Here is a 27,956-nt window from a genome sequence, read left to right as displayed (position 1 = left end):
TCTAATTTCCTTTTAGACTTCCTCTTTGACTCATGGGTAAAAATGTATTGTTTAATTTCCAAATATTAGGGGATTTTCCAGATACCTATTATTAATTTCTAATTGAATGATATTAGAGTCAGAGAAGATCCTTTGTATGATTTCAATTACTTCAAATTTGATAAAGTTCCTTTTAAGGCCCAGAATATGTTCTATCTTCATAAATTTTCCATGTATGTTTGAAAGGATATGTATTCTGCTGTTATTAGGTACAGTGTTCCATAAATATCTATCAGGGCAGGTTGGATGATAGTACTGTTCAGGTCTTGCGCTATCTACTTGCTTCATCAATTACTGAGACAGGGATGTCGAAGACTTGAACTTGTTCACTCTACCTTTTTCAGTTCTATCAGTTCAGGTTAATGTTCCTGTTAGCATACATATATTAGGTGACATACATTCCTAAACACATACAATCTTAAATAAGATTGTTATGTCTTCTTGGTGAACTATCATTATAGATAGTCCTCTTTACTCTTGGTGCTATTCCTTGTTCTAAAGTCCACCTTGTCTATGATACTAATGCAGACACTCCAGCCTTTCTTTTGCTTAGATTTCCATATTATATCTTTTTCATCCTTTTAATTTTTTTCCAGTTGTAATTAAAATATTATGTCCAATAATTATAGGCAGACCATCTTGATCCTTCACTCCTAGAAGTCCACTGTGACGGAAAGTCACTGTCATTAGCTATCAAGCTCTACACATTTCCAATAGCTACACAGCAACCTACTTTGGCCTCTGTAATTTCTAATCTTTGCAACTGAGACTACTTCACCCCTACCTACAGGCTCAGATTCGCTGATATTTTGGGACCAACCTTATTTCTAACTAGAGGAACATAAAGAACCTTATGTCTGCTCTACTCTGGCACATTAAATTGAGCTATCCTATCCAAATATCACATCCCCAAATCATATCAAATCTTAGCTGTGGGTAATAGCCCCCATATTCATCCTTGTCCAAGCTGCTCTCCCATTAATCTAGTAAATGCTGATACTCCAAATTAATGTCTCTTATGTCTAAATCCCCTTGCCTTTGGGCTATAGGCCATTGGTCTGATAATCTGTTGCAACTCACTTCTCTTGCTGCCACTAACCTGCTCTGCTTCACTTCATGTTGCATTCTCCTTTATAAGTCTCAACGCAACCACAACTCTCATCAAGACATGCCCAACCCCAGCCCTGAGTGAATCTCTTAATCCTCCCAGGCTCCCCCTGCAAACTAGATCACTTGTTGCTGGTTCTAACCTGACCCTCACCAATGGGTTCTAGCACTGGGACTTTACATGTTCTCCCATAAACTCGTCTTCTACTGCAATCACTCAAATGTGTTGTGTTTCTTTGAGCTTTATATTATCATTTATTTAGTCTTTTTAAAAACAATTTATTGAAGCAAAATTCTAAAATCATTTTTAATACTATTTAACTTCAAAAACATTTCAGCATTCTAAACATACAAAAAAAAAAACCCCAGAACACTGAAAATCACATTTAAGTACAGAAGGTTCTTTCTTGAACTTTCATTGATGCAGTGGCTCTTTACTTTGCTGACAATAGGTCTACAGCTTGTTCAAAAAGTTTAAAGACAATGCACTTAACTAAAAAAATCCAAACACTTCTCAGGCCAGCTGACCCCTCTTTGCCCACAGCTAAGAATAGTAGCAGACTGTTATATTACCATTTGTAGAAACAAGACAAGCTGAAGCTAAACGGATGAACATTGCAGGGGAAACAGGACTAGCCTCACAGTGCACGCTCTAAGCTACGACCCTTCCAAAAGGCATTGTCCCCCACAGGCTCAGTGCCAAGAAACGAGCACCAAGAGTTTGTCTTGGTTGTTTTGTTCTTTTTATAAACTATGTATATGTACAGTTGATAACAAGATTTCTAGCCAATAACCATATAGTTAATACCACCTTACAAATGTTTTTAAAAATGTCAGAAATATCTTTAAATGCTTTGTCACACCAACAGCAAAGTGCATAGAGTGAGGAAAACATGAGATTATCTTTTCGTTTTTGGGATGTTTGGAAATATGTACAACTTTGATGCAATTTCAGAGTGTTCCAGACACACATGACCACTTCAGGTAAACCACTGACAATTTTTAGAGCACTCTGAGAGACTGCAATATGATTGTGATCGAATTCTGTAATTAAACCTAATGAGGGCAACAGACATTTCTCAAACAACAGATATGTCAATTATGGCCCTCCCCTACTCTAAGGTATTCACAAGGAGACAGATAAACAGTTTTTTATTCATCATCACCTTCTTCTTCCTCTTCCTCCTCCTCCTCTTCTTCCTCATATCTTCTTTGACTTCTTCTTCCACCTTTTTCCAAGGAACTTTAAGCAGGACCCTTTGCACCAGACTTGCCGTTAGACTTAAAGTCAGCAACATCCTTCTCGTATTCCTCCCTCAGCTTCACTGCCTTAGTGATGCAAGGCTGCTTTTCACTGACACTTGTTATCCAACATCTCACCCAGCTTTTTTGCTACATCTCTAATAAAGATGCCAGGGTTTGTGGATTTGATCTTGGGGTGAAATTCTGAACAATGCAGGAAGAATACAGACGGTGGCCTTTTGGAGACATGAAGGTCCTTCTTCTTGCCTCGCTTAACTGGTTCACAATCATTCATCTTCCAAGCATAGCATACTTTATCTGCCTTTGTCATTTCATCACATTTAGGATTCTCTTTGCCAGACACTGTCTTCCACCTCTCAGAGCACTTCTTGGAAAATTCTGCAAAACTGACAAGAGACCTCTGGGTTTTTCTTATGTTCTTCTCTGCATGTCTGCACAAAGAAGGAATAAGCAGACACCTTTCCCTCTGGTTTCTTGGGATCACCTTTAGCCATCCTGACTAAATTGCTTCTTCCTTCCTGGTCACCTAGCAAGAGGGGAAGGTGAAGGGGGTAGGAAGGGTGCTTGGAGGAGAGGTAGGGGGTCAATAACATTTTTTGGGGGGGTGGGGGTATAGAATTTCTCCCTGTCACCCAGGCTGGAGTGCAATGGCACAATCTCAGCTCACTGCAAACTCCACCTCCCGGGTTCAAGTGATTCTCATGCCTCAGCCTCCTAAATAGCTGGGATTACTAGCCCACCATGCACCACCATGCCCGGCTAAATTTTGTATTTTTAGTAGAGATGAGGTTTCACCATGTTGGCCAAGCTGGTCTCAAACTCCTGGCCTCAAGTGATCCGCCCATCTCAGCCTCTCAAAGTGCTGGGATTACAGGCATGAGCCACCATGCCTGGCCTCAAATAACCATTCTAAAGTGGCTGGGCGCGGTGGCTCACGCCTGTAATCCCAGCACTTTGGGAGGCCGAGGTGGGTAGATTACAAGGTCAAGAGATCGAGACCATCCTGGCTAACACGGTGAAATCCCGACTCTACTAAAAATACACACACAAAAAAAAAACTAGCCATGCGTGGTGACAGGTGCCTTAGTCACAGCTACTCAGGAGGCTGAGGCAGGAGAATGGCGTGAACCCGGGAGGTGGAGCTTGCAGTGAGCAGAGATCGTACCACTGCACTCCATCCTGGGCAACAGAGAGAGACTCAGTCTCAAAAACAAAAAATAAATGAATCAAAAAATCAAAAAAATACAGTGAACAATTCAGTGTCTTATAGTATATTAAGAATGTTGTATGACCATCCATATCTAGTTCCGTATCATTTCCATCATTCTAAAGTAAAACCCCTTACCTATTAAGCAGTTTCTTATCTTTCCCCCACCACCACCTTCTGGAAACCACTAATCTGTGTTCTGTTCTCTTTAGATTTATCTATTCTAGATATTTCCTGTAAATGGAATCATACAATACGTGATCTTTTGGGTCTGGCTTTTTTCACTTAGCTTAAGGTTTTGGAAGTTTATCTACTTTATACCATACATTAGTACTTCATTCCTTTTTATGGCTGAATAATATTCCATTGTGTGTATACGACAATTTGTTTATCTATTCACCCATTGAGGGATTTTTGGGTTGTGTCCACTTCTCTGTGAATGTTGCTGCTACAAACGTGTATACACATACTTGTTTGAGTACAATCATTCTCTTATTTGGGGTACATACCTCTGAGTTGAATAGCATGGTACCATGATAATTCTATGCCTAACTTTTTGAGGAACTGCCAAACTGTTTTCCACAGCAGCTTTATATTTTATTTTATATTCCTACCAAAAAAAAATGTATGAGGGTTTCAACTTTTCCACCTCATTGCCAACATGTTTTTAAAAATATTAGAGCCATCCATTATAATGGATGTGAAGAGGCACCTCATCATGGTTTTGCTCTGCATTTCCCTCATGAAAAATGATGTTGAGCATCTTTTCATTTGCTTTTTGGCCATCTGCATATCTTCTTTGGAGAAAAGTCCACTCAAGTCTTTTGCCCATTTTATAACTGGGTTGTCTTTTTGTTGTTGAGTTGTAAGAGTTCATGATATATTCTGGATGGTAGATCCTTATCAGCTACAAAACTTGCAAATATTTTCTACCATTCTACAGGTTGCCTTTTCACTTTCTTAATCTCCTTTGATACACAAAAAGTTTTCATTTAGATGAAGTCCAGTTTATCTTTTGTTGCTCATGCCTTTGGTGCCTAAGAACCAATATCTAAAACCACTGACAAATTCAAGGTCATAAAGATTTATCTCTATGTATTCTTCTCAGGGTTTTATGGCTTTAAAAACATAAACATGTTATTTTTAAATCATAAAGTTGGCTGGGCACAGTGGCTCATGCTTGTAATCTCAGCACTTTGGGAGGCTGAGGCAGGCAGATCGCTTGAGTTCAGCTTGAGGCCAGCCTGGGCAACATGGCAAAACCTCATCTCTATTAAAAAATATGGAAATTAGCTGGGCATGGTGGCATGCGCCTGTAGTCCCAGCTACTCGGGAGGCTGAGGTGAGAGGATCATTTGAGCCCTGGAGGCTAAGGCTGCAGTGAGCTGATTGTGCCCTTACACTCCAGCCTGGCAACAGAGAAAGACCCTGCCTAAAACAAAACAAAACTGTAAAATCTATAGAATATTTTTAGTTAATTTTTGTATACAGTATGTGTTAAGAGTCTAATTTCATTCTTTAGCAGGAGAATACCCAGTTTTCCCAGCATCATTTGTTGAAGAGACTATTCGTTCCTCATTGAATGTTCTTAGCATCCTTGTGGAAAACCAACTGGCCATAGACGTATGGGTTTATTTCTGGACTCTCAATTCTATTCCATTAATCTATGTGTCTATCCTTATGCCAGTACTACTTTGACTACTCTAGCTTTGTATTAAGTTTACAAATCAGAAAGTGTGAGTCCTCCAACTTTGTTCTTTTTTTTCCAAGATTGTTTGGCTATTCAAGGCCACTTGCAATTCCACGTGAATTTTAAGATCAGCTTTTGCATTTCTGCAAAAGTCCATGGGATTTTGATAGGTTTGATAGGATTGAATCTGTAGGTGATTTTGGGTAGTACTGACATCTTAACATTAAGACTTCCAATATACAAATATGAGGTAGATTTTCATTTGTTTATGTCTTCTTTATTTTGACAAATGAGTAAACATTCTTTTTTTCAGAGTACAAGTTTTCAGAGTACAAGTCTTTACCTTCTTGGTTAAATTTATTCTTATGCATTTTATTCTTTTGGAAGCTACTGTGAATGGACTTTTTTTCTTAATTTCCTTCTCTAGTTATTCATTGCTGGCACATTCTTTTACTTTTAACCTAACAAGATCTTTGTATTTAAAGCAAGTTTCTTATAGATATGTTTTAACTTTTTATCCAATCTTATAATTGGTATATTTAAAATACTTACATTTAATATAATTATTGATATGGTTGGAATAAAATCTATAATCTTCCAAATTTTCTATCTGATCCACTTACTTGCTGTTCCTTTTTTCTTTTTCCTGATTAAATAATTTCTTAAATTACTCAATTTTATCTCTGTGATTTGCTACCTAATTATATATTTTTCTCTAAAAAAATTTTAGGTGGTTTCCCTAGGGTTTATAAATATACATTTTACTGTTCCTTGAAAACCACAAACTTATTCCTTGATAAAGGCCTTTCTACTAGGTGTATGTTCTATCTGGAATGTTTCTTCCCAGATCTTCAAATAGTTTCCATCTTCATATCACTGAGTCTCTGGTCAAATCTTAGCTTCTCAGGGAAGCTCTCCAAAACTAGCTTACCTACAGTAGCACCTGCACAAACCACCTCTGCTGTGTTTTATTTTTATTTTTCTTCATCACCTTATTACCACCTGAAATTGTATTTGTTTAATGTGTCTCCCCAACTAGAACACTTCACGTAATAGCAGTCTTCATTTTTCTTGTTTGCTATTATTGTACCCTCTGCACTTAAGACAATACTTTGCACATTAGTTTTCAAATAAATATATGAATAAGTTCATTCCATTATAAGATTACCACATATAGGACTAAGGAAAATACAAAGTGTTTACACAAATTGAACCTGATATATTTACAATAAATTACAGAATAAAGAAATAAGTTGTTACCTTTCCCATGACTAAATTGGCTGCTACTTATATTTGGAGAAAAGGAGAAAGAGAGGAACTGTTAACAAAATCTGGGTCAAAAAATAACTATTTAAATGTCTATTTGATATAATCTTTGCACTGAAAGAATTTTAAAGTTAAAAAAAGATTTGAACCACAATGAGATACTACCCCACACCTACTAGGATAGCTATTACTTAACAAACAAAAAACAGAAAATAACAACAGTTGGCAAGGATATTAAGAAATTGGAACCTTTGTATGCTGCTTGTAGGAATGGAAAGTGGTACAGTTGCTAAAGTCTGACACAACCTCAAAAAATTAAACATAAAATTACATATGATCCAGCAACTCCACTTCTAGGTATATGCTTAAAAGAATTAAGAGCAGGAACTTAAACAGATACTTATAGGGCAATGTTCATAGCAACGTTATCCACAATAGCTAAAAGGCAGAAATAACCCAAATGTCCATCAACAAACAAATGGATGAACAAAACGTGGTATATACATACTATGGAATTTTGTCAACCATAAAAATGAATGAGATTCTGATACCTGGTGATGGACTTTGAAAACATCATGCTTAGTGCAATAAGCCACACACAAAAGGACAAATATTGTGTGATTCCACTTAAATAAGCTACCCAGAATAGGTAAATTCATAGAGACAGAAAGTAGAATAGAGGTTACCAGAGGCTGGGAAGATGGGAAAAGATTATTGTTACTAGATACAGAGCTTCTGTTTCAGACAATGAAAAGGTTCTATAAATGAACAGTGGAGATGGCTGCACAATATTATAAATGTACTTAATGACACTGAACTGTACACTTAAATGGTAAATTTTAGGTTGTATATATTTTATCACAATGAAAAAAATCAGATCCAGCAATCCCACTGCTGGCTCCAAAAGAAATAAAATCAGTATGTTGAAGAGGTATCTGTACTCCCACATTTATTGCAACACTACTCACAAAAGCTAAGATATGGAATCAACCTAAATATCCATTAACAGACAAATGGATAAGGGAAAGGTGGTGTGTATGCACAATCAAATACTATTCTTGGGGAGAGGGTTTAAGATGAATGACTAGAGGTGTCCAACGCCAGTTCTCTTCAGAAAGAACCAAAGTTACAAGTGAATAACCATAATGTGAATAGACTATCCAGAGAATGCTGGAGGTTAGTAGAGAACTCATGAGAAGAAGCTGGGGCGCAGAAAAAGAAGGAAGCAAGAGGATGGCAGAGATCGGCTAGGAACCCCGAGGAATTTGGTATCTAGTCAAAATGGTAGTTGGGAGTGTTTGGGCTCCTCTTTAACCTGTGACAAACCACTGGTATCTGAACTGTTGGAGATCTCCTCTACTCCTGCAAACCCAAACACTGGTGTGGGCAGTGATTTGGGGACTTCTTGAGGGCACTGCACCAGATTACCAACTTGCACTGGGTTGCTCACTCTGCCCCCGGACTTGAGCGGCAACAATAGGGTGCTATACTGGGAGCACAGCCATCAGGGGTCTGCACCCTGCCCAGGGAACCTCAGCCTTTGTGTCTCCACATCACCAGAGCCCCATAGACATTCCCTGGCATCTGCTCAGATTGTGGCAGCAGCAAAGGGATGGCTGGACCCAGGGAGCTGCAGGGTTCCTCGGCAAGTGCTGCCCCGAAGAGAAGAACAAGTATTGCACGCCAAGGGAGCACCCACTGGGACAAAGGAAACCAGAACACATACTTTCCTGTGCCCAAGAGCTCACCACCTGTGGACTGTGAGTGACTGCACTGCCTCCAGCAAAGATGTGGGCACCGTGCTTGGCTCTACAAGGCTTTGCAAGTATGATTTCATCCCAGGGGCCAACCTGGTGTGAGTGCTCAGACCCAGGCATGGAGATGGGGACTCCTCCTCACCCGCCCTGCTGTAGGCATAGCCATGGCTGATCCCACAGGAAACTGGCATGGGTGCATCAGAGGACAGACCTTCTGGGGCAGACAGGGGTGACTGTGGTCTTACTGGCAATCAGTCCACCATATCTAAGCTTGTGCAAAAGGTGGGACCCCCACCCCCTCTCCATGCATAGCCGCAGCGTTCCTGCAAGGGAGAGGAGAGCCAAAAAGCTGTGTGTTTTGGACTGAGGAAGAAGACTCCAAAACAAAGACATTCTGGCAGCAAGCCATGGGGCAGTCATCTTTTATGGCTCTCAGGTACATTGCAGCCTGGAGATAAGACAGTGGTGTCTGACCAATTTGAGTGTTCTGAGTTTGGGGACAGGGGCATGACAGGGAGAGAGATTACATTCCTGCCTGCCCGGGCTGTGGAACTGGGGTGGCTCCCTGCCTCTCTGCAGAGACCTCAGTGTACTTACCAGGAGCTTCCCTGCCACCCCCACTCAGGGCTGCTGCTTGTGCTCATCATTGGGGAATCCAAGGGCAGGCTTGGCTGTCCATCTCTGCCCTGACTTGTCCCCTGCTAGGGGGTGAGCAGAGAGCTCAAGCCACTGTACATTCCACAGCCCAGACCATTGCCTGAAGCAACAAAGAACTTCCCCCATTAAACAAAGATCAAGCACCTGCCCATCTGCTTCTGTTGCAGCAGGCTCTTACCCACAACCACCACCTACTGTCCTGGAGGTTGAAATGCACAACCCAACAGAAAATCTGCTGACACAAGTGCACAGTGCTGGGAAATGAGATAAGATTCTTGAGAATTCCACCATCCCAGCCCTGCAGGAAGCTGTGATACTGCTCACACAGCCAGTACACTACTACTACTACAACTAGCATTTGAGAAAACCACCACACAAAGGCTATCTATATTCAAAGAACTCATACAGAGTTTCTGCCAAGGAAGCACCCAGAACATACATTATAGTTATATCCTTCAGAGGAAAAAAATTCCTGTCCAAATGAAAGTAAATTCAAAAATAAGAAGAAAAGATAGTTTCTCCATATGAGAAGGAAACAGCCAAACAATTCTGGAAGTATAAAGACAGTGTTATGACACCCTCAAAAGATCACACTAAATCTCTAGCAATAGATCCTAACCAAAATGAAATCTCTGAAATACCAGATAAAGAATTAAAAATACTGATTTCCAAGAAGCTCAATGAGATCTAAGAGAAAGCTGAAAATCAACACCAAGAAATCTGAAAATCAAGTCTGGAAACGAAAAATTCATTGAAGAAATTATAAAATACAGGTAAAACTTTAACAGTAGACTAAACCCAGCAGAAAAAACAATCTCAGAGCTTAAAGACAGGTCTATTGAATTAGTCCAGTCAGACAAAAATAAAGAAAAAATAATTTTCAAAAATGAACAAAGCCTTTGAGAAGTATAGGGGTTATATAAAATGTCTAAACCTACAAGTCATAGGTATTCCTGAGGGAGAAGAAAAAGTAAAAAGTTTGGAAAACCTGTCTGAGGAAGTAATTGAGGAAAACTCCCTAATCTTGCTAGAGATTTAGACATCCAAATAGAAGATGCTCAGAGAACTCTAGGAAAATACAGTGCAAGAACGACTTCACCAACACATATAGTCATTAGACTAATGACAACATGAAGGAAAAAAAAATCCTAAGATCAGCAAGAGAAAGGTGTCTAATCACCAGTAAAGGAAATCCCCTCAGACTAACAGTGGACATACCGGCAGAAACTTTACAAGCCAGAAAAAAAATCACAATCCCATTTTCAGACTTATTAAAGAAAAAAAAACCTGTCAACCATGAATTTTTTATCCTGCTAGAACAAGCTTCATAAATGAAGGAGAAAAACTCTTTCCCAGACAAGCAAATGCTAACAGTATTCATCACCATTAGACCAGCCTTACAAGAAATGTTCAAGTGAGTTCTAAACATGCAAACAAAAGGTCAATACTCATCATAAAAACAGACAAAAGTATAAAACTTACAGATCTCACAAAAAGGATGATCCAGTAATATGCTGCTTACAAGAAACCCACCTAACAGACTGAAGGAAAAAGGGTAGAAAATGATATCCCACACCAACAGAAACCAAAAGCAAGCAGGAGTAGCTATCTTTGTATCAGATAAAACAGACTTTAAATCAACAACAGTGAAAAAAGACAAAGAAGGTCATTTAAAAATGGTAATGGGATAAAGTCAACAGGAAGATGTAACAATCCTAAATATATATGTACCTGATATAGGAGGTACCCAGATTCATAAGACAACTACTACTGGGGCACATGTTCTCAGGACATCCTGAGACAGTGCCTTGGAAACAAAAATAAATAAAAAGAAAAAGAAAAGAAAACCAAAGAAAAACTACTCTAACTAGGAAAAGAGACAGCAAAACAATAATAGAGAAGGACTTCAACACCCCAATGACAGCATTAAAGATCACTGAGACAGGAAATCAACAAAGAAATACTGGACATAAATTGGACTCTAATAGACATTTATAGAACATTCTATTCAACAACCACAGAATACACATTCTTCTCATCAGCACATGAAATGTTCTCTAAGGCAGACCATATTTTAGCCCATGAAACAAGTCTCAATAAATTTTCAAAAATCAAAATCATATCAAGTATCTTCTTGGACCACAGTGGAATGTAACTAGAAATTGATTCCAAGAACTCTCAAAACTATACAAATACATAAAAATTCACCTGCTCCCAAATCATCTTTGGGTCAGCAACAAAATTAAAATAGAAATCTAAAAATTTTTTGAAACAAAGGAACATGGAGACACAACATACAAAAACCTCTGGGATATAGCAAAAGCAGCACCAAGTGGGAAGTTTGCAGCATTATATGCCTAAATAAAAAAACCAGAAGGATCACAAATTAACAACCTGGCATCGTACCTCAAGAACTAGAAAAACAAGAACCCAAAGCAAGCAGAAGAATGGAAATAACAAAGACCACAGCAGAACTAAATGAAATTGAGAACAACAACAACAAAAATACTAAGGATCAAAGAAATGAAAAGTGGGTTCTTTGAAAAAAAAAAACAAAATCAATATACTGCTCAACTAACCAAGAAAAGAGAGAAGACCCAAATTAACAAGTGATCAGAAATGAAAAAGGAGAAAGGAGACATTACAACTGATACCACAGAAATACAAATGAACAGAGACTACTATGAACATCTCTACACTCACACTAGAAAACCTAGAAGAAAGGGATAAATCCCTGTAAGAATAAAACTTTCTAAGGCTGAACTAGGAAGAGACAGAGATCCTAAAAAGACTAATAATGAGTAGTGCAATTAAATCAGTAATAACAAATCTCCCAACAAGAACAAGAATCCCAGGATCAGATTAATTCACAGCCAAATTCTACCATACATACAATGAAGAACTAGTACCAATTCTCCTGAAACTCTTCCAAAAAACATCAAGCAGGGACTCCTCCTTAACTCATTCTATGAAACCAGCATCACCTTGATAGCAGGGAAGGACCCACAAAAATAACAAAAACTACAGACCAATATCTCTGATGAACACAGATGCAAAAATCCTCAACAAGATCCTAGCAAACCAAATCCAGCAGCACATCATAAAGATAATATACCACAATCAAGTGGGTTATACTGCAGGGATGCAAAGATGGTTCAGCATAAATAAATCAATAACTGTGATTCACCACATAAACAGAACTAAAAACAAAAACTGTATGATCATCTCAACAGATGCAGAAAAAGCACTTGATAAAATTCGGCATCGCTTCATGATTAAAAACAAAAAAAACCCAACCAAACAAAAACCAAACATACGCCAGGTACATTGGCTCATGCCTGTAATCCCAGCACTTTGAGAGGCCAAGGCAGGTGGATCGCTTGAGCCCTGGAGTTCAAGGCAAGCCAGGATAACACGGCGAAAACCCATCTCTACAAAAAATTCAAAAATTAGTGAGGTATGCTGGTGTGTGCTTGTAGTCCCAGCTACTCAGGAGGCTAAAGCAGGAGGCTCACTTGAACCTGGGAGATTGAGGCTGCAGTGAGCCATGACTGTGCCAATGTACTCCAGCCTACGTGACAGAGCAAGATCCTAGGTGACAGAGCAAGATCAAACAAACAAACAAACAAACAAAAAAACCTAAAAAATCTAGGTTCTCCTTGCATTGTTATAAAGAAATACCTGAGGCTGGGTAATTTATAAAGAAAAGAGGTTTAATTGGCTCATGGTTCTGCAAGCTGTACAGGAAGCATGACAATGGCATTTACTTCTGGGAAGACTTTTACTCAGGGAGGAAGGCGAAGCAGGAGCAGGTATGTCACACAGCGAGAGTGGGAGCAAGAGAGTAGGGGAGGGGGTTGCCACACAGTCTTAAACAATCTGATTTCACAAGGACTCACTCACATAAGGACAGCACCAAGCCATGAGGTCTTTGCCCCCATGATCCAAACACATCCCACCAGGTACCACCTCCAACAATGAGGATTACATCTCAACATGAAATCTGGAAGGGAGATCCAAGCCATATCATAGGCATTGAAGGGATATACCTGAAAATAATAAAAACCATATACAACAAACCCACAGCTAACATCATAATGAATGGGGAAAAGTTGAAAGCACTCCTCTAAGATCTGGAACAAGACAAGGATGCTTACTTTCACCACTCTTATTCAACACAGTACTAACAGTCTTAGCCAGAGCAACCAGGAAAGAGAAAGAAATAAAAGATATTCAAATTGGAAAAGAGGAAGTCAAATTATCTGTTTGCTGATGTTACGATCTTATACCTAGAAAACCTTAGAGATTCCTCCAAAAGGCTCTTAGATTTGATAAAAGAATTCATTAAAGTTTCATAAAACCAATGTACAGAATCAGTAACATTTCTGTACACCAATAACAATCAAGCTGAGATCTAAATCTAGAAGTAAATTCCATTGACAACAGCTACAAAAAAATTTAAATACCTGGGAATACAGTTAACCAAGGAGGTGAAAGATCTTTCTGAAGGAAAACTTCAAAATACTGATGAAATAAATTGCGGATGACACAAACAAATGGAAAAAACATTCCATGCTCATGGATTGGAAGAATCAGTATCATTAAAATGACCATACTGCCCAAAGCAGTGTACAGAGTCAATGTATTTCCTATAAAAATACCAATGTCTTTTTTCACAGAGTTAGGAAAAAAAATCCTAAAATTCATATGAAACCAAGAAAGACCCAGAACAGCCAAAGCAATCCTAGGTAGAAAGAACAATACTGGAGGTATTGCATTACTTAACTTCAAATTATACTACAAGGCTATAGTAACCAAAACAGCATGGTACTGGTATAAAAACAGACACACAGATCAAAGAAACAGAACAGAAAACCAGAAATAAAGTCACAAACCTACAGCTTCCCGATCTTCAACAAAGTTGACAGAAACATACACTGAGAAAAGCACACCCTATTCAATAAATGGTGCTGGGAAAATTAGCCATATGAAGAAGAATGAAATTGGATTCATATCTCTCATCATTTACAAAATTAACTCAAGATGGATTAAAGAGAAGGAAAAAAATATGGATTAAAGACTTAAACTTAAGACCTGAAAATTTAAAAAGCCTAGAAGAAAACCTGGGAAGAACCTATCTGCTCATTGGCCTAGGCAAAGAATTCATGACTAAGACCTCAAAAGCAAATGCAACAAAAACAAAAATAGACAAATAGGACTTAATTAAACTATAAAGCTTCTGCACAGCAAAAGGAATAATCAACAGAGTGAAAAGACAACCTACAGAATGGGAGAAAATATTTGCAAACTACACATAAGACAAAGGACAAATATCCAGAACCTACAAGGAACTCAAACAACTCAACAAGAAAAAAAAAAAAAAAACTCCATTAAAAAGTGAGCAAAGGACATGAACAGACTTTTTCAAAAGAAGACATACAAATGGCTAACAAACATATGAAAAAATGCTCAACATCACTGATCATCAGAGAAATTAAAATTCAAACCACAATGAGATACCATCTCACACCAGTCAGAATGGCTATTAAAGTCAGAAAATAACAGATATTGGTGAGGATGTGGAAAAAGGAGGACACATATACACTACTGGTGGGAATGGAAATTAGTACAACCTCTATGACAAATGGTATGGAGATTTCTCAAAGAACTAAAAACAGAACTGCCATTCAGTCCAGCAATCCTACTACTGGGTATCTACCCAAAGGAAAAATCATTATATCAAAGATACCTGTACTCATATATTTCTTGTAGATTTATTCACAACAGCAAAGATATGGAATCAACCTAAGTATCCACTGATGGATGACTGAATACAAAAAAATGGTGTGTATATACACCATGAAATATTACTCAGCCATTAAAAAGAATGAAATTATGTCTTTTGGAGCAACATGGATAAAACTAGAGGGTATTATCTTAAGTAAAATAACTCAGAAAGTCAAATATTGCATACTGTCACTTATAAATGAGAAATAAATAATGTATACACATGGACATAGAACATAGAATAACAGACACTGGAGACTCAGAAAGGTAACAGGGTGAGAAGGGGTGAGGAATGAGAAATTAACTCACGGATACAATATATACTATTCAGCTGATGGTTACACTAAAAGCCCAGACTCCACTACTATGAAATATATCCATGTAACAAAATGCACTTGGATCCCCTAAATGTATAAAAACAACACTATTCAGCCATTTTAAAAAATGAAATTGTCATTTGTGACAACATGGATGAACTTGGAGGACATAATGTTAAGTGAAATAAGCCAGACACAGAAAGACAAATACCACATGATCTCACTCATATGTGGAATCTAAAAAAGTTGATCTCATAGAAACTGAGAATAGAATAGTGGTTACTAGAGACTAGAGAGGGAATTGGGAACATGGTGATGGGAAGAGAATGGTCAACAGGTACAAGTTACAGTTAGATAGGAAGAATAAATTCTGGTGTTACATTGCACAGTAGAGTGACTATAGTTAACAATAATGTATTGTATATTTGAAAATAGCTAGAAGAGGGGATTTTGAATGTTCTCACCACAAAGAAACAAATATTTGAGGCAATCAATGTGTTAGCTAGTTACTCTGATTTGATGTGTCAATTAAAAATAAAACTTTCAAAAATCATCAAAAAAGTGAATAGATACGCTAAGTGAAAGAGGCCAGACATAAAAGTCACATACCTTACAATTCTATTTATTTGAAATTCTAGAAGAGGTAAAACTATAGTGAAAGAAAGCACACAGGTTGCTGGGGTTGGGGGGTGGTGAACCGTAAAGGGAATGATAGAAATACTGTTTTGATTGTGGTAGTGTTTCATAGCTACACACATTTCCAACACATCAAGCTACATACCTACATTTGATTAATTTTATTACATATAAATTATACTTTAATAAAGTTAATTTTAAAAGTGAAAGAGAGAGACCTGAGAAGGTCTAGCCCTATTTAATCATTTGGGAAAAAAACACACACACACAAAACTGTCTTTGAGTATACAAGATCACACAGTTGGCAAAACAGGACTAGAATCTAGTTCCATAAATAAAATCCAAAGCTCTTTATATCATATAAATTGCCACGATTTGGCAGTAGGGAGTGGTGGCGGTGGATGCTTATATTGGTAATTCAATACCTCCTGCTGTAATACAGATTTAAAACCCTTATTCTGAAACTTTGAAGAATTCATAAAGTTATATTGGAAGGCTATAATTAAAACAATGAGCAACAGATGTTCACTTTCTATCCGTAATATGCTCATTCACTTTATTCTGGCCATTTCTGCTCACCAAGTTAAATTTTTCACTATAAACCAGTATTCTATCCCTTTGATATACATTATCAATAGGTCTCAATATTTGAAAAACAATGTAAAAAATTTAATTCATGATTCTAATGTATTATGACTGTAGCTTATGCTAAATGCAAACAATACTTACTGTGTTTTCTTTAGAAAATCACATTGAAGTAACTTATTTCAGGTAAGTTCCTAATATAACTCCACAATTGTTTTTTTCTTTTTAATGCTTTGATATGATTGACATTACATACAAAAGTGGAGCAAAACATGAGTTCCCTTCTTTTTAGTATTATTTTGTCACTCTCCTATTCATTTTTCTTAGCAATCTTCAATAACAGAAAAAAAAAGATGTTTATGACCCTTTCAATTGCCAATTTTTCTTTTGGCTTTTGGTTTTCTGATTTTTTTGTATCGAGATGATGATGCTGTTTCTTAATTTTATTGAATAAAAAGAACGTCCTACTTTGCAGTCACTCTATTTGCCTTCCAGATCTGCACAGTTCCAGGATTAATACAACTTTTTCTGCTTACTTATTACAATCTAGCACCTACTTGAGGATGGAAAACTGAGACAAGAAATAATATGTTTTCAAAGATAAACAGTTGGCTTTTCTTTTACCCTCATATTCCTGATTAAGATCACCCTTGTCTGAATTTGCCAATGGAAAATGTCTAAGCTGCAAAAGATACCTGAGGCTAGATGTACAATTAATAGCTGTTTCGTACACACCCTAGGTTGATTAAGATAATTAGAAATACACCCTAGGTTAATTAAGATAATTTTTAAAGGGTTAATCTTTTTCATCTTTGCAACTTCTCTCCCTTTGAAATATAGGCATACACCTTAACCCATAATTCAATGTCTTGATGTAGGAAGTCTAAGCAATAGTATTTCATAAGACACAAATTGCCACATTGTCAAAGCTTTAAATGAGATAATTGCATATATTCTGCATGTTGGATAATATTTCATCTGCACAATGAACAAAAACTAGCTGAAGTTGGGATTTAAAAATTACTGTTAGCAAAATGATACCTATTATGAAAACAGATTTCTAAAAACTTAAAAGCAATTCTGACATACACTGCTTATTTCCCATTACTTAAAACACAGTGTAAGGAAAGAAAATATTACCTATTTCTAACAAAACTATGTAGACAGAAAAAAAATTAGAACAGGAGTCCTTCGGCCACAATAAGACCCCTAAATAGCACAGAACATAAAACTGTATAATTTAAAAGTTCAATCAAAGTCTAAAACAAAATTATTTAAAACAACAGCACAAAATCTGTGCTATGAAAAAAAAAATGATTGAAAGGAAGGGGGATGAGAAAGGTGAGAAAAGCACTACCAGACTCCTTACCCATTGTTGTTGGTGCTGGAGCTTCCTGATGGTATTTTCAGCTTGCTCCAGCTTAGCACTGGCCTCATCACTCTGCTGTTTGATGGTGGCCAACTCCCGTTTTATGAGGTAGTTTTCCTCAGCCTCCTGGGCTCTTGTCACTTGTCCCTTAGGACATAATTTTTTTGTGTGTAAAGCAATTTAGGACAGATTCAAGAAAGACTGCCTTTGTGAGGTTTAGTTATTTACTTTGACATGTTAAAAAAAAAAAAAAAGTCACCTCAGTGAATAGAACAGCCTAGGTAATCATTAGCTAGCAGCTTGTTATTGCTCCAGCAAATTTTCGGAAACTAAACGAAAAATTCACCTGACAAGAACAATTCTTTCAGTCAATAAAAATTTAATTCATGCAATATTACTGAGTTGTACATGCAGGACTAAAATTTTCAATGAATAGTAGTTAATTTCACAGAATCCACTTATTGCCATTTTGAAATAAATACTTTAAAAAATAACGTTAGCTTTAAAACGTGCAAAAATAAACCAAGATAACACCTTGTTACAAAAAATTAAATTTATACCCACATACACCACCCGAAAAATTATTTCTAGAAAAACGCATGTAAAATTGCATGCATTAAAAAATATGAATTTCGAGGTTTAGGACTTTCCTTAGAAGTTAGAGAAGATGTTTAAAAAAACTAAAACAAAACAAAAACTATACCTGTATCAATCTATCTGCCAAGGAAGCACTTTCCTACAAAAGGAAAAATTCAGATAGAAATATAAGAGAAAGAAATAAAAGTGATAAAATTAGGAAAAAAGAAACAAATATACCCAAATTCCATCTACTTTTCATTGCTAATTAAAACGGACATTTAAATTTTAAAACCATTTTTTACTGAATATGTTTTTATTTTTAAACCTAGAAAAATATATAAAAACAAGGATAGGTGGTTTAAAATCACGTGTTTCCAGAAGATAACAAACACAAATTCCAAGTGGTTTTTCATTACCTGGAACAAGCAAATTTTTTTGTTTGTTTTGTTTTTTTTAAATAGAGACAGGGTCTCACTCTGTCATCCAGGCTAGAACGCAACGGCATGATCATGTAGCTCATTGTAACTGCCAACTCCTCGGCTCAAGGAGTTGGTCCTTCTGCTTCAGCCTTCTGAGCAGCTAGGACTACAGGCGTGTGCCACCACACCTAGCTAGTTTTAAAATTTTTTGTAGAGATACAGTCTTGCTATGTTACCCAAGCCAATCTTGAACTCCTGGCCTTACGCAATCCTCTTGTCTCAGCCTCCCAAAGTGCGGGGATCATAGGCATGAGCCACTGCACTCAGTCAAATATTTCCTCTTCTTCTTTTGATATATTTACATCTTTTAGACTTAATCCATATCGTCAACCCACTTACATGAAAGGGAGAAGGAATTTGAGCAAGCAATTCCAATTATAAAGTGTGACAGCAATTTGTGCAACTGCAACTTTCAAAGAAACAAAGCAAGGAAAATATGACAAATAAAATTAATGAGCTAAACTTAAACTTTAGCAATAACTGAGAAAGTATACTTTTTTATTACAGAATTCAATTGATACACAGTATTTATAGAATTCTAAGTGCTAAGTGACACACCTGGGCCATCTAAGCCAATAAAAAAAGGAACTTAATTTTCTAGGAGCAAAATCCAAACTTAACACTTTCTTACAGCATCATTATCATTCTGAAGGTTCAATGAAATATTATAATCCTTTCCCAGTTTAAATGTCTTACTCCAAAGATTAAAAAAAAAAAAAACTAAGAAGATGCATATTTGACTGTAAGCTAGATATTTAGTGGGAAAAAAGAGCATATAATTAAAACAACTTAAAAGCAAGCTCAATCTTCCTGTGGAGTCACCAAAAGCAGAATTATTCTCATAGCAACCCTAACATGATGAGAGAAAAACAGGGAAACTATTTTTGACTTAATATGATGTATCTGCAATTATTATACAACAAAGGCAGACATGTAATAAATATCCTGTCCTTATGCACGTCTGTTAATAAGAAATCATCAATACTTTTCAAACAAACGACAAATACTGCAAAATATCCATATTTCCATTTATTTATTTCTTGACTGTCTGTAGATTTTCAGGGAAGATTTTAAGATCCTTGGCAATATGATGAGGGGTATGTTTAAATCTACTTACTCTCATCTCTAGTTAAAGAAAGAAAAAAGCGACTGGGCACGGTGGCTCATGCTTGTAATCCCAGCACTTTCGGAGGCCGAGGCAGGCGGATCACGAGGTCAAGAGATGATGACCATCTTGGCCAACATGGTGAAATCCTGTCTCTACCAAAAATACAAAAATTAGCTAGGCATGGTGGCGCACGCCTATAATCCCAGCTACTCAGGAGGCTGAGGCAGGAGAATCACTTGAACCTGGGAGACGGAGGCTGCAGTGAGCCAAGACTGAGCCACTGCACTCCAGCCTGGGCAATAGAGCGAGACTCTGTCTCAAAAAAATAAAAAAGAAAAAGAAAAAAGCACCAAAAGAGTTTGTGAATTCAGATGTCTTTCTTTTAATAAAGCAAAATTCTTAAACCATACTTTTACTATTCAATTCATTCTTATAGCATCTGTAAATGACTACAAAAGATTTTTCATCAAAAGCACAGTATGAAAAATGATGCAAAATTTCCATATTTGCCCAGTTACTCTATATAAAACAGAGAAAATGTAACAAGTAGATATTAAAATAATTATAAGAACTAAAAGTTTATGCACAATTCCTTTGTGTTGAAAATCAACATGAGAGTGAATTTTTATATAAGGAATCAGTCACTTCAACTAAAAGCAATCCTAGGCCTTAAAGGAATCACTGCCACATTCAATATGCTAGAAAGTCCAGGGCAACATTTGAAACTCATCTTTAAAATGCTATATCAGAATGGACTCCCAACTAAATTCTAAAAGAACATACTTTTTAGAAATTTTGTGTAAAGAAAACAAATAGTATCAATATGTTACTGTAATCTCAGTTAAAACGTGAACACGAAAGTTTAAGAACCAGTACAACTGATCAATTTTTATTAGTAACAAGTTATCTGGCTAAATAGTAAGGTAAGCAAGCTAAGGAGTCAATACTACAACATAGGAGACATGTGCCAGAATTTTTGAGGATTTTTAATAAATATACAGAAAAAACACTAGGCATTCAACAGAAGCTTGCATAAGTAGTCACTTACTTTTTCTAATGTCTCGATGCGCTGTTTTAAAAGTCTATTTTCTGTGCGTAACCTCTGCCAAGAAAAAAAATGTTTTATTTGCAAGCATTTTTGAGAGGAAAAAAAAGATTTCTAAGTCAGTCCTGAAAATGTATCACCTTTTATAAATAAGAAAGGAGTCTAAGGAATGATTACATTATCAAATGTCAAAGACTCAGAGTAAGAAATACACAGAAGGCAGGGCACCATGGTTCACGCCTGTAATCCCAGCTCTTTGGGAGGCCAAGGCGGGCAGATGGCTTGAGCTCAGAAGTTCCAGATGAGCCTGGGCAACATGGCGAAACCTCGTCTCTATGAAAACTACACACACACACAATTTAGCCAGGAATGGTGAGCCTGGGCAACAGGGTGAAACCTTGTCTCTACGAAAAACATACACACACACGCATGCATGCACACACATACACACACAGAATGGTGGTGCAAATCTGTCATCCCAGCTACCTGGGAGGCTGAGGTGGGAGGCTGGGAGGTGGGGGCTGAGGTGGGGGCGGCGGAAGTTGTAGTGAGCCAAGATTGGACCACTGTACTCCAGCCTGGGAGACAGAGTGAAACCCTGTGTCCAAAAAAGGGAGGGGAGGGGAGGGGAGGGGAGGAGACGGGAAGGGAGGGGTTGGGAGGGGAGGGAAGGGGAGAAGAAAGGAAAGGAAAAAGGAAAAGGAAGGGAAAGGAAAGGGATAAAGAAAGAGAAATAAATACACCACAGCAAAGGAAATAATCACATTCATCATTCCAGCTGTGATTAAATTTAAAATACACTCTATAGTACATATAGAAATAAGCACTTCCATTTCTATACTTACCATAATGACTCATAATCAAATATTTTCTTATGTGTTTTAACATCCTCATTAGACAAAAAAGATTCTAACTTGCCTACCTCCAACAGAGCCTACCTATATAATTAATGTTCAAATGTGAGTTGAATGAAGAAACACGAGATCTAAAAAATGCACGTTCATAGGCTAAACATCAAATTTTCCATTTAGGGCCCTGCTCAGTGGCTCACACCTGCAATCCACTTTGGGAGGCCAAAGGCAGGTGGATCACTTGAGCTTGAGTTCAAGACCAGCCTGGACAACATGGCAAAACCCTGTCTCTACAAAAAATATAAAAATTAGCTGGGTGTAGTGGCATGTGCCTGTAGTCCCAGCTATTCAGGAGTCTCAGGGGGAGGATGGCCTCAGCCCTGGAAATGGAGGTTGCAGTGAGCCAGTATCACATCACAGCACTCCATCCTGGGCAACAGAGCAAGACCTTGTCTCAAATTAAAAAAAAAAAAAAAAAATTGCCCATTTAGACTTCAATAGTCTCCATTTATAACATAGTATAGATGACAAGTTGCAAAATTCTGAAAATACAAAGAATTTATTAATTTTTTCTGAGAAAACAGCTCCAATTACTAGTATTTCCTCATAGTTCAAAAAGTAAAACCAGATTTTTTTGAAAAGCACTTTACCTAATTATTCAATGCCTGGTTCCCAAAAAACTTGTCTAATTACTGTCATTAAGTATTAAATCCAAGTCGCTCTAGATTTTTAAAAAGTTATTTTTGCATATCCACCAATATAATTGCTTATTAATCCCCTTTATAAGTTATCTTTTCATTTTCAAATTCCTCAGATGTTGTCCCACTCTGTCACCCAGGCTGGAATGCAGTGGTGCGATCTCAGCTCACTGCAACCTCTGCCTCCCGGGTTCAAGCGATTCTCCTGACTCAGCCTCCTGAGTAGCTGGACCTACAGGCACATGCCACCACGCCCAGCTAATTTTTCGTATTTTTAGTAGAGAGGGGGTTTCACCGTGTTAGCCAGGATGGTCTTGATCTCGTGACCTCGTGATCCGCCCACCTCAGCCTCCCAAAATGCTGGGATTACAGGCATAAGCCTCTGTGCCCAGCCTCAAAGTAATAACTTACTTTTTTGTACCAATTTGTTCCAGAACTCAATCAAGCCTTCTTCCAGCCCCACCTTCCTATAAATTTCTGCTAAAAAGTGTCTGTCTCAGAAAATTCTCCCATCAATTCAACCTATTATTTTGCCAGTAAAGACTTAAATATGGCTTTATATAACATATAAAGTCTTAGTTCAGGGAAATGAGAGACTCTACGAATTATTGCATCTTATTAAGTGGATCACAAATTGAACCAAATCTTAGAGTTATTACAAAGATACTTGGCAAATTAGATTTCTTGTTCTATTCACTAAAATTCAGATGATCTGAAATAGACATTATGATACACAGGAAAGTTAATAACTAATCTCAGACAAAATAACAGCTTGAGAAGTAGAAAATGTTCTTATGTCTTGGCTCCTCCTACTGTGTGCAGCATAGTGGTCTATACAAATAAGCAATTATTAAATGCTGCTAAAGTCTAGAGAGCCAAAGAAATAAATGGGATTCTCAAAATGTTCTCAATCATATTTCATCAACAAAAGGTAATATTTTATCTTAAAAGATTTAGAAAACTAAGTTCCCACCAGACAACTGAGTGAATAAAGTTATGACAGAAATCATGCTAAAATAAAATTTAGAACTGAAAACACTCATCTGGATTTCCTTCCCCAACCCCTTTTAAGGCTTCTGAAATCTATTTCATTATAAATAAAAATCTAAATTGATTTTCTTCCACAAACAACTAACCAAATGCTTGACACCATTTTAAAAATAAATCACCACTTCCTCATTTGTATAATATTTACATCAGGAATTGATTAATAGAATAGACTTTTTCAGTTAATACAGACCATTTCAGGGTTACTTTTAAGTTTCAAGTGTTACTGTCTTCTTTTTTTTAAACTAATATCACAGTATTTTGGTAATTATAGCTTTGCTATCTGTTTTAATACCTAGTAGAGCTAATATCCCCCGTTCTTACATTTGTTTATTGTTCACAAACCCCAAATACTAGTATACTAAAGTAGCTAAGAGACTAGGTTTTGAAGTTAGGCAGATTTAAGTTCAAATTCTCATTCTACAATTAACACTTGTACATGACATTCAATGTTTTAGAATCTCCATTTTCTGATCCAGAAATTAAGAGTAATCAAACCTACAGGGAACTGAAAAATTAAATGAGATAGCATAGCACCTAATATATGCCAAATAGTTAATGATAAGCACTGCCCACAATATTTTTGAAGTTAGGCATGAATATTATTTTACTACTTTTGCCTATTTTTAGAATTATTCTTAAGATTTTTTTATTGCCCTGGAATTTTACAAGGAATTAAATTTCACTGAATTTGAGGGCCAGGTACAATGATTTACAGCTGTAATCCCAGAACTTTGGGAGGCCAATGCAGGTGGATCACTTGAGGCCAGAAGTTCGAGACCAGCCAGGCCAACATGGCAAACCCCCATCTCTACTAAAAATACAAAAATCAGCCTGGCATGGTGGCGCATGCCTGTAATCCCAGCTACTTAGGAGGCTGAGGCAGGAGAATCACTTGAATCTGGGAGGTGAAGGTTGCAGTGAGCCAAGACTGCGCCACTGCACTCCAGCCTGGGCGACAGAGCAAGGCTCTGTCTCCAAAAAAAAAAAAAAAAAAAAAATCACTGGGAAATTCATATCTTTATATAACATGGAGCTATTTTTGTCTATCTTTAGTTATCTTTTTAAAATGTCTGTGTGTAAAGTTTTCCAGTGTTTGTTAGGTCCTATTCTATTTTTCATTTAGGTTACTCCTAGATTTACTTTTATTTTTATTTCAAATGGAACTTCTTCCAGTATATTTTTGAACTGTTTATTGACGATACATAGAAAGGTTAATAACTAAAATCTACCACCTGATCGATTCTCAATAATTCTTCAATATCTTCCTCACATTTTCTAGAATAGAGTGCTTCCTAAACTTTAAAGTGAAAACCACAGAGAGGAAGATACCTAGATATAGCTACATACAAATGTTTATCTTGTACATTGAAAAAGAAAATAGAGATAATTTTTTGACCTACCAAATTAGAAAAAAAAGAGACTAAAAGTGAGAGCAAGAATGAAATACTTAGTGTTGGCAAAGTAGTCATGAAATGGAAACTTGCTGCTAAGACAAACATACCCTGGACACATTCTTTAGGAAATTTACATACTACACATCAAAAGTCTTTAAAATGCTAATATCCTGTAACTTATTAATTCTACTTTTTATAACTGGCTATGGAAATAATAATAGGTGACAAAAAACTTGTTATATACAAAGATGTTAACTATTAGCATTATTTTTAATAAGAAAAACTGAAAACAACCTTAATATCCTGAAATAGGATAACCTCATTTCAAATAACCCACTCTTCAATCACTATTTCCTATTCTTTCCAGCTTACTCAGTTTACAAAGTAACCCAACCCCAACAATTGTTTTCACTGAGACAGTCTAGTGATCCCAACAACTTTTCACTGTCCCTCAATCCTTGATGTTCTCTCTTCCTTCTTGACAAAGTTTAATTTGCGATCATTATACGGCTCCCTTGCTTTTAAGCCCCCTTGCCCTTCTCTCCCTTCGTAGTATAACCGCCTGGAAAAAACACTACTCTGGATCAACTCTCTGACAATTTTGAGTCTGTACCTATGCCAGTACATATGACTGAACAAAAACAAAACCATGACGTTTATTTAAATTACTGATCACTAAATTCAATATGGTTCTTAGCAATAATAACGTCCTTCTTCTATCCCCCTAGGTCACTATTTCATACCTATTCCTCTTTCTTCAAACCAGCAGCCCTCCAATCCATTGTCTCTCAGTTGATAATCCTGCCTATGATTTCACTGAAAAAAACTGAGGCAATTAGAAGAGAATTTCACAAGCTCCCAAAACCACATCCTACATCCTACCTGCATTTTTGCCCATATATTTTGATTTCCTGTTATTGTGGATTAACTACTCATGCTAGCATACTAAGTTACATCTCCTAACTTCGCACTAAATTCCGTATCTTCCTGACTCCAGTGATCATCCCCCATTCTTAATTATCAATTTTTCCTACTTGATTATCACCATAAAAGCATGCAGTTATTTCTCCTATCTTAAAAAAAAAAACAGAAAACAGAAAACAGAAACAAAAAATTCGACATAATTACCCTCTCTAGCTACTGCCCCATTTCTTTTATCCTTATAACAAATTCCTTGAAAAACATCTCTAATTTTTCTTCTTCTATTCCAGTTAGGTTTTAGTACCTACCATTCTGCTCCACTCATTTCTAGGATAAATTATAATCATGCTGGAAAATGCAATGGTCATTTCTCCATCCTCATTTCACAAAAACTATCTTCAGTATTTGACATGGTAAATCCTTCTCTCTTTCTCACTGTCTCTTGGCTTCTAGGAACTACACCTACCTGGTTTTCTCCTAGTTTGCTACTTTCTACTTGTCTTCTTCATCTTTAAATGTTGGTTTATTCTCAGGCTCAATTCTTGAACTCTTCTCTATTTTATCTACACTCCTTTCGCAAGTAATCTCACCCATTCTCATGGCTTTCAATACTATGACCCCGCCAATAACTGCCAAATTTATATTTTGAGCTTGGCTTCTTTTAATTTCAGATCTGAATATTTAAGAAGCTAACTGGACATCTCCTAAGCATCTCATTTCCAAGATACCCAAAATTGGGCTCCTGGTATCCCCACTAAACCAAATCCTTCTGGAGTCTTTCCCATCTCAGGTAATGGGAACACCATTTATTTACCTGCTCAGACCACAAGGCTTGGTTCCTCCTCCTCACACATCTCTACATTCTAGCTGTCCACTTTATATTTGAAATCTATTCAGAATCCAATTACTTCTTACCTTAGTCCAAGCCACCATCATTTTTTTTTTTTTTTTTTTTTTTAAGACAGGGTTTCACTCTGTCACCCAGGAAGGAATGCAGTGGCATGATCACAGCTCACTGCAGCCTCAACTTCCCTGGTTCTAGTGATCCTCCTGCCTCTGCCTCCTGAGTAGCTAGGACTACAGGCATGCACCACCATGCCTGGCTAATTTGAAAAAAAATTTGTGGAGACAGGGGCCCACTATGTTGCCCAGGCTGGTCTTGAACTCCTGGGCTCAAGGAATCTGCCCACCTTGGCCTCCTTAAGTGCTGGGATTACAGGCATAAGCCACCCTGATGGTAGGCATGCCTGGCCCACCATCATCTTCTGTCTGCATTACCACATCAGCGTTCATCAGAAATGCTCTCAATCCCTGCAATTTACTCTCAACACAGCAACCAGAAGGATCTACTGAACTTAAATCACATTTTGTCCTTCTCTACTGAAAACTGCCATCTAACCAGAGTAAAAGCCAAAGTCCTTACCGCTGTCGACAACATCCTACATTACATTATCTGCAACCTGCTCCATCTTACTTCCTACCACTTTTCTCATCATTCGTGCTGTCCCATCCACGATGCCACCTTACTGCTCCTCACCAGGCACACCCCTGAATAGGTTCTGCCCTTCTTCCAGATAGTCACATATCTAGTCCCATCACCTCCTTCAGGTCTTTTTTCAAAAATCACCTGGTTAACTTCTCTAAATTTTCCATCCAAACACTACCATTTTACATTCCCCTTCCCTGAGGTTTTTCTCCTTAACACTTTATCACCATCCAAAATACTGTACATTTGACTTTTCCATTTATTGTTATTTCCATATTAAAATATAATCTCCATGAGGACAGAACATGGTCTACTTCATAACCACATTTCAAGTGCCTAGAACAGTGCTTGGGCATCTAGTAGGCACTATAAATTATCTGTTAAATGAAGTGTTATTGAATAAATCAGGCTAGCATACCTCCCTTGGATGTTATGTAGCCATTAGTTTTTTTAATGAAAAGTTTGATATGCCAGAGAAAAATGGGCATCCAAATCTTACATCACAAATATATGAAAGTCTCTCTTGGAAAGCAGCAGCAGCACAGTGTATATACTGAAGAATACACATGGGCCTTAGAATAACACAAATCAGACTTCAAATCCTTGACTCTGTTTCCTCGCAATGTGACCACTGGCATATTATTTGAGCTTTCTGAAGCCTAATT

The 27,956-nt window shown here is 37.2% G+C and overlaps 1 protein-coding gene across 12 annotated transcripts in view; it reads right to left on the bottom strand.

Annotated features, from left to right (window-relative positions):
* The window catches only part of EVI5 (ecotropic viral integration site 5), a 284,357-nt gene that overhangs the window by 137,730 nt on the left and 118,671 nt on the right, over positions 1–27,956 (bottom strand). For 5 of the 12 annotated variants that reach the window (XM_063664744.1, XM_063664783.1, XM_054476264.1 and 2 more), the window contains 3 exons: positions 20,895–20,948; positions 18,384–18,416; positions 17,681–17,827 (listed from right to left, as the gene is read on the bottom strand). The exons of 2 other annotated variants lie outside the window; for them this stretch is intronic. In XM_063664744.1, coding sequence (XP_063520814.1) covers positions 17,681–17,827; positions 18,384–18,416; positions 20,895–20,948 — 234 coding nt within the window. The remainder of the gene's footprint in view (positions 1–17,680; positions 17,828–18,383; positions 18,417–20,894; positions 20,949–27,956) is intronic. 5 more of the 12 variants (XM_063664767.1, XM_063664782.1, XM_063664774.1 and 2 more) reach the window with 2 other exon arrangements.

The sequence above is a fragment of the Pongo pygmaeus genome, chromosome 1 (genome assembly GCF_028885625.2).
Source record: "Pongo pygmaeus isolate AG05252 chromosome 1, NHGRI_mPonPyg2-v2.0_pri, whole genome shotgun sequence".
Classification (NCBI taxonomy): domain Eukaryota; kingdom Metazoa; phylum Chordata; class Mammalia; order Primates; family Hominidae; genus Pongo; species Pongo pygmaeus.
This window is presented reverse-complemented; position numbering and strand designations above follow the sequence as displayed.